Raw genomic sequence first — 12,734 nt, 5'->3', positions numbered from 1 at the left:
GGGCCGGGGGCGGGGCTTGTCTGGAGGGGTGGGGCCTCCAGGAGTTCCGGAGTCGGAGTCACAGCTTCGGCCGGGTCTGGAACCGGAGTGAAGATGCAGCCGCCGCCGCGCAAAGTGAGTGTTCTCGGGAAGGGAGGGACAGGGCAGCCGGTCTAGGGGGCGGCGAGGAGGGGCGCCAGGGCCGGGGGGTCAAGGACAAGGGAGAGAGCAAGGAAACGAAGACAGCCCCGCCTCTTGGTCCCCGCCCCTCGAGCTTCCCCACCCCCCACGTGGGGTCCGGTTGGAGTATTTCCAGGATCGGGGTTCGGCGCGGCTTCTGTCCTTCCCCATTCCTTCCCCCTAGGTGAAGCCGGTCCAGGAGGTGAAGCTCTGCTTCCTGGAGCAGCTGAGCATCCTACAGAGCCGGCAGCAGAGAGAGGCCGACCTACTGGAGGACATCAGGTAGCCTCTCTCCCGGAGAGACACCCAGGGAGCCTTAGCCAGGCCTGTCGGGGGCATCAGCTGCCGCCTCTAACACCTGCGGACACACCATAGAGACGCCCCTAACGTTACACTGGCGGGGCTTCCTGCCTTCCCACAGACAGGACCCTTCCCCCCGACATACCGCGCCCACCGCCCTGCACCTAGGCGCCCTTACGTGTGTTGTGGTGGAGAGTGGGGACCCCACAGGCAGAGGCTGGGGGTCGTGTGTTCCGCAGTGTGAGACGGCTAGGAAGCGCCTGTGTTCCCTGCCCGGGGAAGGTGCTCTATCTCTATCTACAGCCCCTCGATAAACTTCTTGTACCTCAGCGCGCACCGCAGGCCTTCCTACAGAGCCCTTGGCCCTGCCAACGGCCCGGGACTGTGTGTATCATTTCCTCCTGGCCTTCCAGCGGGCGTCCATCTACCTCTCCACATCTCCCTGATAACGTGTAGAACGTGCCCTTCCTCCATGCAAGGAAAACTCCGTTTCACACAAACCTTAGCTGTCATATAGGTCCTCACCTTGACAGAAACCAAAGGGGGCTACCCATCTCTAACAGCCTTACTGGGGGTGCTGGAGCCCAATGTTTTGGAGAAGTATCAATACAGGCCACACTAAAGTCCTGTGCTCTACTTCTCGCCTAACCTCCCAGCCTTCTCCTCTAGAGACTGGGGTGTGTGGTCCCTGGCAGTGAGCCTCAGGAGGTCCTGGGACTAATAAACTTTCTTCTCCATAGATCTTACAGTAAACAACGGGCGGCCATTGAGAGGGAATACGGACAGGTAAGGTTCCAGAGGACAGCTCCTCACATCCCTACCCTGCTCATTCGGGTCCCAGCCACACACCACACTCATACTGTCCAGTTCTGTGCATCCCACACCCCTCCCACTTCCTCTCTCGGGAGACTCCATGGGCGGTGGGGTGATGGCAGTTGGTTTGATATCCGGGGCTATATAAATGAGGGGCTCTCCCTCCCTTCCCCTAGGCACTACAAAAATTGGCTGGGCCATTCCTGAAGAGAGAGGGACACCGGGGCTTGGAAACTGACGGCAGGTGGGGAACGGGGAAGAAAACTGGGACAAAGAAACTAAAGAAGGCTGGATGATTGGGATACTAACCAGCTCCTGACAGAGGGGGCCAGAGCGGGGCTTGGTGTGGCGGGTTCAGGTGAACTTGGGAAGCTGAGGCTAGAGCTGATGCTGTAGCTAAGGTAGGAAGGAGGCTGACCCAGCAAGGACATGGTAGTGGGGGTGGGGGAGGCTGTCAAGTGATCCTTGTGGCTAAGCTAATGGGCAGATCGATTGATGGACTGATGGGTCTGCAGGGAATCAGGGGAGGGGCAGGGAAAAATATGTTTGACTCATTGGGAGAAGGGGTTATTAATACAAAAGCCTTGTTTTTCTCATATTTTAAGGATTACAAAGCATCCCCAAACCAACTCTGACCTTGGTGGTTGTTGTTGTTGTTGTTGTTTTTGGGGGGGGATTGGTGCAGGACTGTATTTAATGCCTGGCGATGCCTGCTGGAGGGCACCATGGCTGGGGGCCAGGCCCGGGTTCTCGCCGCTGACCGATACCGAGACTTGGCTGGGGGCACAGGGAGAAGTGCCAAGGAGCAGCTGCTCAGAAAGGTGTGGGGAGTGGTTTTGGGAGGGTACACTGAAAAAGAGAGGACTAAAGGGGGGAGGTCCTGGAAAAGAGGAGCATCTGACCGGAGGGAGGAGTAGGGTGGATGCATGTGATGATGCCCGTGTTTTGGGGAGGGTGCCCATGCCCTGGAGGTACCCCCAGGGTGCCGAGCAGTTGCAGCGGGCCCAGGCTGAAGTGTTGGAGTCTGTGAGGGAGCTGAGTCGGAGCCGGAAGCTATACGGGCAGCGGGAGAGAGTGTGGAGCCTCGTTCAGGAAAAGGCAGCTGATGTCCAGGCCAGGTGGGGATTGTAGAAAAACAAAGTCCTAGGAGGGGGGCACTGGAAGGAGAGTGCCGCAGAGCTGGGCTAGCATGGAGCAGTAAGAGAGTTAGGTGGTAAGGTGGTATGGACTTGGAATCAAAAAATTTGGTTTAAAATGTAAGCTTTGGTATTTGTTAGTTATGGGACCATGGGGGAATTACTTTACTTTTCTAAATATCGTTTGCCACATATATAAAATGGGGATAATACTACTTGCTTTTCCAATCTCTCAGGGAAGTGAGGGGAACACTATAAAGCTTAAAACATTATAGAAATGAGTTATTTATTATTATTATTAATGTCTCTAGGATGGGGTGGAAGGGGAAAAAAGAAACTTACATGATAACTTTATTACATATTTAAAAGGAATAACAAGTTGTACGGAATAGATTTGTAGTTTCATATGCAATCATATTTTTTATTATGCTATGTTATGGAAATGCTTGTTTTATTCCATAAATTAGAAATAAAAAATATAACATACCATATAGAATACAATATTGCATAATTAATACAACTAATTTCTCCAGACTGAGGCTTCTGTATTCTCCCTTCCCTCATTTATTTCTCTTCTCTATCTGTCCTAAACCTAACTCCATCAGGCTGAATCGAAGTGACCATGGTTTGTTTCATACTCGGACCAGCCTTCAGAAACTCAGCCTCAAGGTCAGATGTGGGGATTTGGCTCCATGGAAGATGACAAGTGATTGGAGGATATGACAGGGGAGTTATAAACTAAAGCGAGGTTATGACCTATGAGAAATGCAGGGGGGAGGGTTCAGGGTCCCTTGTCCCATATGTGTATTTCTTCTTCTGCCCCCTCAGTTGTCAGCTCAGTCAGCCCAGTACTCCCAACAATTGAGTGCAGCCCGGAATGAATATCTACTTAGCTTGGCAAGCACCAATGCCCACCTTGGGCATTATTATCAAGAGGAGCTGCCTGCACTGCTCAAGGTAAGTCAGTCCCCCCCAACTTTGTCTCTGCGACATCATTGCTGTTTATTTGGGCTGTTGACTATTAGAGACCATGCTTGTCAAGAGCTCTTCCCTCTGCTCTCTCAAGGTTGGGCATTGGGACATAAGGGACAAGACTTTAGGGTCTCGGGATCTCTTCTAGGGCTTGGTTGGGGACCTGTCTGAACAACTAGGTGATCCCTTGGCCCTGCTGAGTCGCACAGAACTGGAAACTGTACAACAGGAGCTGGAACTGGCCCAGCATGGGGGACAGGTGATTGCTCAGGTCAGTGTCCTCCCCATCATGGCCCAGTAGTGATACCTGCCCTCCAGCATAGATCTTCCCATTAACATAGAACTTCATCCTTTATCCCCCAAAGTCCCTCCTTATATAGATCTCTTCTTACTTCAAGATAGATCTTTCCTTCTTGCTCCCAACAAATTCCCCAGAATAGATTCTCTCATCATGAATTGTTTTTGCTTGATCTCAGATAGATGACTTTCTCTCCATTTGTTCCCACTATGCATCTTTATTTCCCCTCCTCTCCCTTCCCCCCATGGCCCACTAGCTCCTCCTGAGAAGTACCTGTCTTCATTTTCCTTTGCCTCCAGGTAAATTGGGAACATGAATTACTGCACTTTCTTCAAGAGCCTGGAGTGTTCTCCCCCACACCACTACAGCAATTTCAGCCAATGGGAACTGACCAGGTGATATCCTCTTCTATCTTCCTGAGATCAGTCTCAGGACAAATGTCCTTGTTTCGGGGTATCCTCTATTACTCTGGAACTAGCTCAGATGTAAAAGGGACCATGTGAAAGGGTGCTGGAGAAAAAGTGACAAAAACGAATCATTGCTTCCATTCTCCTGGAATGATAAACACTTGTGTGGGCTTTTAAGATTTACAAAGTTTTTTTAAATGTTTTATCATGTTTTATCTTCCTAAGAACTTTATGTCCATGTGGCCATATTGTGGGTTTGTTTATCCCTGATATATTTTCATTTCTATGCCTCTGCCCCTGGAGAGAGACAAAGACAGAGACAGATAGAGACAGAGAGAGAGAGAGACAGACAGACAGACAGAGAGGGATGAAGACAGAGAAAAAGAGAGAGACCAAGAAAGACAAAGAGAGAAACAGGGATAGAGAAAAATGAAGACAGAGATAGAGAAAAACAGAAACAGAGAGATGAAGACAGAAAGTGGGAGACAAAGACAGAGACAGAAACAGAGAGACAAGGGGAGATGAAGACAGAGAGAAACAGAGGCAGGTGGGGAAAGACAGATAAAGAAAAATGGAGAGAGAAGGCTGGAAGTTGTTCAAGCTAGGGGAAGTGGGAGGGCCATTGTACCACCTCCTAACAATGCCTGCCCATGACCAGGTGTGTGTTCTGGAGCTGGAAGGAGGCTCAGGGGGTATTCCGGGAGAGACTGGCTTGAAGAAAGAAGCTCAGCACTGGGCTAACAGAGCTGCCCGAGATTACAAAGTCCAGAGTCATGGGAAGCGGGTGAGTGGGGGAAAGTCTGGAAAGGCATGGGAAAGAAAGAAGGGCTTGAATTACGGGATTCTGAGAAGGGAAGCAATCTCATGGAAGTCACAGGGTGTCTCAAGCTAAAAATGGGGTTTCAACCAAGTGAACTACCCACTTTTCCCTCCCTTGTTCTCAAACCAGGTGCTGCAACGGCTAGAGCTGAAAAGGCGGCAGGCCCCGGAACGGGAGGTCTCAGGTGTGGAACTTCGACTGCAGGAAGTAAAAGAGAGTGTTCGCCGTGCTCAGGTGGGGACCTCACCAGTCCTGGCTAAGGCGGCGTGTGTGGGGACAAATTTCCAGATCCTCTTGCCTCAGTAATCCTGGCGAGAAGAGCTGGTTTGTTGGGACAACTTCCCTGGTGGGAGAGGGTGTAGGGTAGGGTGAAAAGCTGCAGTTGGGCGGCCCCTTTCCCCGCCAGCAGCTTCTTCTTCCTTGTCCACCATGTCCAGGTGAGCCAGGTGAAGGGGGCTGCTCGGCTGGCTCTGCTGCAAGGGGCCGGGTTGGATATAGAGCAGTGGGTCCAGCCAGCCATGGCCCAGGCCCAGGAAGAGCTGGAGCAGGAGAGGCGGCTCAGTGAGGCCCGGCTATCCCAGAAAGGAGACCTCTCTCCCATGGTGAGATAAGACTCTCCCTGCCCTGTACCCAAAAGAAGACCATCCCCACCGAGTCCTCTCCCACCAACAAGAGCCCTTCCCTCCCCCATGTCAAAACTCTGCTAAAATGGAGAACAGACCCTTATCAGATGGTGATCCCCTTAGCTGAGGAAACTGGTGCAGAGGTTTGGGGGTGGGCAAGCACTTCTCTGATGCATAATGGCAAAGGCAATTCTGAGGATGGGAGACTGTGGTCAAGAAACTGATACTCCCTTCTGTGTCTCCTACCAGGCAGAGGATGCAGAACTATCCGACTTTGAGGACTGTGAGGAGGGCGGGGAGCTGTTTCAAGAGCCAGTTCCCCCAACCCTCCCCACGAGGTCCCTCCCTTGCCCAGCCCATGTTGTCTTTGGCTACCAGGTGGGAGCACAGTGGTTGGGGTTAGGGAGAGCCCCAGGTGGGGGGTTAAGCATCCTTTGAATGAGAGTGGGGAGGGAAAGAATGGTCCGGACCTGAATCCATTCCTTTGGGGCTCAGGCCGGGCGGGAGGATGAGTTGACCATCACAGAAGGGGAGTGGCTGGAGGTCGTGGAGGACGGAGACGCAGATGAGTGGGTCAAGGTGTGTGCTGGGGCCCTGGGAACTGAGGGTGATGGGGCTGAGGGCCCTGGGTTCTATGAGAGGGGTTGGGGGAAGGCATGGGAAGTATTTCTAGATAGTTCCTAAGGACAGATGGAGCTGGAGGTCCTTTTTAAGATTTCAAGTTCCTGGGGGAGAAGTTCTTCCTTCTCCATCACTTCCATTGCCTCTCCATCTTTTCCACTGTGATCAGGCTCGGAATCAGCACGGTGTGGTGGGTTATGTCCCGGAGCGATACCTTGACTTCCCAGACCTTGCTCCTCCTCAGGAGGGCCCCCACAGTGACAACCCCCCAGGGGGCAATTCCACAGGTGAGGGGGCCTCAGCACAATAGACCAATGGCATTAAGGTGGGTTATATCATGTCTCTGTAAGGCCTGTCATGATTCCCCTTACTCTGTTCTATAGTGTGCCTGGCTCGAGCCCTGTACAGCTATGCAGGACAGAGTGCTGAGGAGCTGAGCTTTCCAGAGGGTGCATTGATTCGGCTGCTGCCCCGTGCCCAGGGGGGTGTGGATGATGGCTTTTGGAGAGGAGAGTTTGGGGGCCAAGTTGGAGTTTTCCCTTCCCTGTTGGTAGAGGAGTTGTTGGGCCCTCCAGGACCCTTAGATTCCCCCGATCAAGAAGAGGTAAGCAGGCTTTGTGACTAGAGTTCACTGCCAAGGGCTAGTTCAGGCTTAGGCTATAGGCACTGGCACCAGTGATACAGGCATTTGATTACAATTTATGTTAGGGGGTTAGGGGATGGCATATGATGGGGAAGTGGGAGGAGGAAGGTGAGAGGCAGGTCTCCTGTTTCTTAAACCCCCAAACTCCCTCTTTCCTTAGTAACCTTCCATTCATAAAATTCTTGTCTCCCAGATGCTGCCATCCCCATCCCCCCCCAGCTTTTCTCCTCCAGCTCCCATCCCTGCTGTTGATAGAACCGCAGAAGTTCTGTCTGAGGGTGAGTTGGGGAACTTGGGATTGAACAGAGACAAAGGGCTCGGGGAAAGAATGGTTTATACCATATCCAATTTAAATTCTTCTGTTCTCTTTAATCTAGCCCTTTCCTATCTATCCATCTTCTATTTGACGAATTTCCTAAAAGACTGTGTGCTCTAATTAAGCTTTTAAAAAATTTGTTGTCAATGTTGTATCCCACATCACGACTTCCCCCACCTTTGTCGCCATCACCTTGGACTATCCTCCCCATACTCCCCAACCTAAGTCAACCTTACCTGAAGGCTTCTGTGGTTTCAAATGATCTCCTTCTCTCTCCCTTGAGTTTTTATCTCATTTGTAGTCTATACCATGCTATTTAGTATTTATATATTTTCTTATATACTATTACTATATATATATTAATCTTGCTTCTCTAACTAGTTAAAAACTTCTTGAGAGCTTATGTCTTAGTCTTTCTGTGCCTGATAGTGCCCAACACAGGGAGGCAAAATAGGTGCTTAAAAATTATTGCTTTGATGGCACTGTTCGCTGACCCCTTTTTCTTTCTCCAAGACTACCCACTGGATTGCCTTGGCCCAATAGATTCATCAACCCCTCGTCTCCGGCCGGTAAGACTTCTTCCATGGGGTAGTCTATGTAGGAAGATGGTTCACCTATCCTAGTCTACAGTTGTGAAATAGTGAGAGGGATGGCTAAAGAAGGTTGGTTCTGGGGATCTTGGCACTGATTGTTGGCATTTTCCTTGTAGCTGCGCCCACCCCCACCCCCACCCACCAAAGTCTTGGAGCCTGAGAGGTTGGAGCCCCTCACCTGAGCCCAGTGGGGAGTCCCAGCCTCCTCCTTATCGATGCCTCCCAACTGCTGAGTGGCTGCCACCAGAGAAAGTGTGTGATGACCTCTCCCCAACCTCATCTCCCCTGCGGAAGCCAAGGCTGGGGCAGGGCCCTAGGACACCTAGGCAGTATAGATGGGTCAGGTTTCCTGTGTTTCAGGTTGCCTTCCTGAGGCTGTGGCCACTTGTGACTTGTCCCACCACCCACCTCCCTCTCCCCTCCCCTTGCCCCCCATGGGTTGGGGGGAGGGGTCAGAAGTCGTGGGAACCAGTGTGCAGATCCGCTGTAATAGTCTGAGCTGATTTATTGACAGTGCAATAAAGGGGCAAGGAGCCCAAGCCAGTGCCTGAGCTTTTGTGTGCTGAGAGGGAGGCCTAGTGGGGAGTATTGCTTCAGGTGCCCATCTTGAGCATAGGGCCTGCTCCCAAATGCCACACTCAAGCAGATGGAGCGAGTTGATGGAGGAGGAGGGAGCCTGGGGTGAATGTAGGGGCAACTTCTCCTCACCTTTGACCTGTCTTAGGCTGGAGATGCAGTGAAGGGAAAGGATTAAGAGGCTGTGGACCACTCTCTGCATTCCCAGCCTGAGATAATACAGCCCCCAGGGAACAAGAGTTGTTCTGTTTTCCTAGAGGGCAATGCTGTCTCAGAGTGAGGAGGAACTTCATGCTTGCCCCTCTTCCCTGCCCAGCCAGCTACTGATCCTTGCAGTAGAGAGTGAAGATGAAGCTTAGAGAAAAGGAGAGGGAGGGGATACTCTTCCTGTCAATTCTAGCCTCTTTCTCCACCTCCCAACTCACACTCTACTTCTAGTTGTCCTTCCCTTCTGCATGCAGTGGTGCCCTTAGCCCCTCCCTCCTTAAAATCAGCATCACAGGCTGAAGTGTTCAGTTTACCTTATAATTTAGGGAAGTGGTGGGGTTCCCCACTCCCCATTCCCTGAAAGCAAAGCTATATTGGAAGGGCTAGACTCACCTCACACTCCTCCTGAGTCGCCTGGTGGTGACACCTGAGATAAAGAAAGAAAGAGCTCTTTAACTTTATCTATTCAGAAAATGGCTTAGGAAGCAGGGACAGTAGCTTTACCCAGTGGCTCCACCCCCCTTGATTTTGCTATGCACACATTTGACTTCTGCCTACCTGGAGATCTGAGGCATCCAGTTTGGCTGGTTGTCCGTTAGTTTCCCTTCTGGGCAACGCTGGCCTTGTGTCCCCTCTGGCTGTTGTCTCCAGGTTTTCCATGGCTCCAGAGGGTGCCTCAATCAGAGAGGGGGTGAGGCTCCTTTCTCTGAGGCCCCCATTCTGTACAGGAGGACTAGATAGGCCAGCCTCTGGCCCTGATGCTGGAAGTCTCTCTATGGCAGGAGGTCCAGTCCCAATCTGCCCTTTCCCCGAACTCTGGCCACCCCCTGGGTCCTGCTCACCACTGGAACCCCAGCTTCTATCCGTGGGTGAGCCATCCCGATGGTCATGCAGCCCAAACCTCTTCTCAATGTGTGTTACCCGGAACCTGGGAGAGAAGGGGCAGGGCTACTGGAGGCTCTCTGAACCCATTCTCCCAATACTGCTCCCCCACGGTTGGTATCTGATAGCTTCTGACAGCAAAAGCAATCTCAGCAGATAGGTGAGTCTTGGAATTCCAAGAGTACTTCCTGACTGGAAACCCTCATCTCCCCCTACTCTCCAGTACAAGAGGGGAATAGTATTAAGGGAACTTGGATATGTCTCTCAGCTACTCCAGCTGTCTTAGAAAATCTGCCATCTTAATGGGAGGCCCTGAACTCTGTCCCCCTCCTCTTTGGGTGCCCCATGCACACCTGCCCACAGAGAACACTGTAGTTTCCCCTGGCCTAGTACGGCCTTTGCCTTCTTTGGATCGGCCCTGTCGGACGAGAGGTGGCCTCTTGTTTCGGCTGCAGTGGATACAAGGGGCAGCCGAGCCCAGATGAACTGTATGATGGTGAGATGGAGTCCCATCCTGCAGGCTAGGAGCACCGTCAAGGCTGAGGGAATACAGGAGAGTCCTTTTCAGTCATATTTGTATTCCCTTTTCCCTGGGGGTCCTTTTATCTGGACAATCAAAATTGTGAGGTTTGGGTGCCTGCCTTCCTTAATTCTCTCTCCAGTGCCCTCCATAATCCCCACCCCCAACCTTTCTATCTGTCCTATTCTCTCCAAAATCTGATTCACTAGGAAACTCGGGACAGTACTTTGTCTCTTAAGGTTATTTAAATCCAAGGAAGTTACATTGTGGACTCAATGATTAACCTAAGGAATGAATGATGGGGTTCACAAAGTGATACTTGTATGGAAAAGTTACTTCAGAACAATCTTAGAAGCACATTAAATCACACTCTTCAACTGATTAAGTTGTGACTTTAACAGGGGACAGCTATTAAGAAGAAACTTTTTCTGACCAGTATTTGGGGAAATTCTCCACACTTCCAACTCACCTGGATAGTTGTACTGTTGCTTCACCTTCACTATCCCCAAGCATCTCTTTCAAGGCCTCAGCATTAGCTGTGAAAGAGAAGGGGCAAGAGGATGTCCTGGATATAGGAATGGGGCAAAGATTAAAGAACAAATGTCAGGGAGCACTTACCTTCATTTTGGATGATGCATTGAACAATCCTTTCTACTGTATCCTCATTCACATCCTCATCATCTGCTGTGGAGGTGAGGAAAGGTGTCAACATTAAGGACAAGGCAACTTGGGCCAACTCAGTCACTGTCCTGAGGATTCTTCCTTTTATTTCCATGACCATTTTATTTGACTTTCTAACAACATTGGTGCTTCAAGTCAGTGGCCATCATAGGATTATAGCTGTAGAACTGCAAGGAACTTTAGAGGGCATAGAGTATAATTCCTTCATTTTATAAGTGAGGAAGTTAAATCAGAAAGGTGAGTGGGTGGAGATTTGCCAAAATTTGACAGATACCATTCTCTTTCTCCTGTCCCCTTTCCACTTTCCCAAAGGTTCTGTTCCAGCCCATTCCATATAATTTCAGGAGTAATTAGCTAGCATGTTTACAAAATAATTCACCAGGACCTCAGAGTCACTGTGTTTTTTGCCTTGTAGTTATTGAACTCTTATTGAACTCACTGTATGTTAAATCCTCCCAAATAAACTCGCAAAAACTGTCCCTGCCTTAGGTTCTTGAAATATGAGCTATGAGTTATGGGTAGCAGGGGAGCAAAAAGGGAGGTGAGTCTCTCTGCTGCTAGGTAGCACCAGGGAAATCAAAGTCCCATCAGGAGCAGGAGAGAAGAAAAAGGACCTGGATAAGGTGCAGTGAGGAGTATTAGTGAAATGTGCATGCATGTGGCACATCTAAATGCGGTTTGGACATATAAGAAAGAAGATTCATCCCTTATAATGGGGTTCCTCATCTTTTTCCACACTCACGCAGCTGTAGCTGGGCATCCTCAGGCTCTGAACCTCTTGATGTTCGACAACGATAACCCTTCTTCTTGAGTACATGGCAGATCATGAACCCCACAAGGCCCATGAGAAAGAAGACCAGCACGAGAAGGAACAGCATGTACAGCCCATGTTGGGGCTCTGGTCCTGGTTGCAATTCCGACATACGGCCCTGGGGGGCGGGCCGATCCGGGGTCAGGGCCCCGGTATAATCCCAGGTATGAGGGTCAAGGGGAGGGCAGTGAATTCCATCTGTAGACCCCTACCGGGAGTCCTCCCAGGACCCTCCAGAGGCCAGTCCTTCAGTAAATCTAGAACCCTTTCCCCTTTTAGCCCAGGCGCTGTCCAGGGAATGGGCGCTAGTCCACCAGGCCCCAGGGCACCTGGTCAATAAGGGGTTGCAAGTTGTTTTCCATACCCTTAATACAACCTCCATCCCTGTTTCCTTTGATATTCTCACTGCATACTCAAACCCCACTCTCACCATTCCCATTCCTCCCAAGGACATTGTAGCTGAAGACTGGACGTAGTTCTATGATGCCGTCCTGGGCATAGTCTGAGTCAGCGCTGGCCCCTCATTTCCTCCGCAGCCCCAGGCCAGGTCCCCTGAAACGCTCCTTTCCTGCATTACCCCCCAGTTTTGTCCCACCGCTTTCCAATTCCTGGCTCTTAGAGACATTCTGGAATCCCCTCCCTCTTCTGACTGCCCCCTCCCCCAATTCCCCTGGCCCGGCTGACCTTGTGGCCTCTGCTCGGCCCCCGGGGATGCGGTGTGTATGTTCGGCTTTGGCTCCGGCAGCGTCCTAGTACCTCTCAGCCTGCCCTGAGAGCCCTTCCCGAGAGCATCCCCCACCCCCTTCTCCCCACCCCCCAGGCCACCTCACCCGCTCCGGCTCCGGCTCCGGGCTGCGGCTGCTGGTGCCGCGGCGGGTTGGGGGTGGGGGGTGGGGGAGTTAAGATAGGGGTACAGGAAGGCGATGGATAGGGAAGGAGGGAAAGGAGAAACTGGGATGGGATGCAGGCGTCCTCTGGGCTTTCGGTGTTGGGGATGGGAAGGGGATTCGGGTGGATGGGGGGGGCTCTACCGCAGCCACCTCCTAGTCCCGGCTGCTCTCTCTTCGGCTGTGCTCCTTGCGCGGGCACGGGGATAAAGGGGGCGGAGCGGCAGGTGTGTGGGACGGAGTGCGTGCGTGACACTACAGTGTCTGAAACGGCTGGGTCTCCGTGTCAATGTATCCCCTTCAGGCCGTGGGGGTCTCAAGCACCCTGGCCACCACTGCCGACGTGCCCCCTTGTTCTGGTTCTTGGTTGCGACCCGGGAATCTGGGAGCCTCGGATCCCAGGTCGGAAGGTGCCAATTTCCCTTCAGGCAGTGTGCCGCCAGCTCCTTGCATTTTAGGACAGCCTCTC

The 12,734-nt window shown here is 51.7% G+C and overlaps 2 protein-coding genes across 10 annotated transcripts; one reads left to right on the top strand and one right to left on the bottom strand.

Moving 5' to 3' along the window:
* Positions 1–8: 8 nt before the first annotated feature.
* Positions 9–8,245, top strand: FCHSD1 (FCH and double SH3 domains 1). Of its 2 annotated transcripts, XM_051978604.1 has the most exons (20): positions 9–114; positions 344–441; positions 1,200–1,245; positions 1,449–1,516; positions 1,958–2,093; positions 2,254–2,390; positions 3,014–3,077; positions 3,237–3,365; positions 3,529–3,651; positions 3,978–4,073; positions 4,744–4,869; positions 5,035–5,139; positions 5,343–5,507; positions 5,778–5,906; positions 6,024–6,107; positions 6,319–6,436; positions 6,533–6,753; positions 6,986–7,070; positions 7,622–7,677; positions 7,818–8,245. In XM_051978604.1, the coding sequence occupies exons 1-20, from the start codon at positions 94–96 to the stop codon at positions 7,881–7,883; spliced, it is 2,073 nt and encodes a 690-aa protein (XP_051834564.1). In that variant the 5' UTR covers positions 9–93; the 3' UTR covers positions 7,884–8,245. The 2 variants fall into 2 exon arrangements, with proteins under 2 accessions (XP_051834564.1, XP_051834565.1); XM_051978605.1 differs by lacking the exons at positions 9–114; positions 344–441; positions 2,254–2,390 and having other exon boundaries at positions 1,216–1,245.
* RELL2 (RELT like 2) lies at positions 5,164–12,610 on the bottom strand. Of its 8 annotated transcripts, XR_007950765.1 has the most exons (9): positions 12,063–12,609; positions 11,310–11,496; positions 10,505–10,570; positions 10,356–10,422; positions 9,720–9,905; positions 9,043–9,412; positions 8,878–8,911; positions 5,627–5,720; positions 5,356–5,444 (listed from the first exon to the last, which is right to left on the bottom strand). XR_007950765.1 is itself a non-coding variant. In XM_051978613.1 (8 exons), exons 2-7 carry the CDS (start codon positions 11,488–11,490, stop codon positions 8,879–8,881), a joined length of 903 nt encoding a protein of 300 aa, XP_051834573.1. In that variant the 5' UTR covers positions 11,491–11,496; positions 12,063–12,609; the 3' UTR covers positions 5,164–5,248; position 8,878. The 8 variants fall into 8 exon arrangements, 7 of the variants coding, with proteins under 7 accessions (XP_051834573.1, XP_051834572.1, XP_051834574.1 ...); XM_051978613.1 differs by lacking the exons at positions 5,356–5,444; positions 5,627–5,720 and adding an exon at positions 5,164–5,248; XM_051978612.1 differs by lacking the exon at positions 5,627–5,720 and having other exon boundaries at positions 5,357–5,444; positions 12,063–12,607.
* Positions 12,611–12,734: the final 124 nt, after the last annotated feature.

Source organism: Antechinus flavipes, chromosome 2 (assembly GCF_016432865.1).
Source record: "Antechinus flavipes isolate AdamAnt ecotype Samford, QLD, Australia chromosome 2, AdamAnt_v2, whole genome shotgun sequence".
NCBI classification, from domain to species: domain Eukaryota; kingdom Metazoa; phylum Chordata; class Mammalia; order Dasyuromorphia; family Dasyuridae; genus Antechinus; species Antechinus flavipes.
This window is presented reverse-complemented; position numbering and strand designations above follow the sequence as displayed.

Excerpts from the sequence above, each read along its gene's own strand:
- RELL2 (XM_051978613.1), bottom strand. The coding sequence starts at position 11,490 with ATGTCGGAATTGCAACCAGGACCAGAGCCCCAACATGGGCTGTACATG. Across the intron at positions 9,906-10,355 it reads GCAACAGTACAACTATCCAG|CCTTGACGGTGCTCCTAGCC; the intron begins GTGAGTTGGAAG and ends GTATTCCCTCAG. Across the intron at positions 9,413-9,719 it reads ACAGTGTTCTCTGTGGGCAG|GTTCCGGGTAACACACATTG; the intron begins GTGTGCATGGGG and ends CTTCTCTCCCAG.
- FCHSD1 (XM_051978604.1), top strand. The coding sequence starts at position 94 with ATGCAGCCGCCGCCGCGCAAA. Across the intron at positions 115-343 it reads TGCAGCCGCCGCCGCGCAAA|GTGAAGCCGGTCCAGGAGGT; the intron begins GTGAGTGTTCTC and ends CCTTCCCCCTAG. Across the intron at positions 6,437-6,532 it reads CCCAGGGGGCAATTCCACAG|TGTGCCTGGCTCGAGCCCTG; the intron begins GTGAGGGGGCCT and ends TCTGTTCTATAG.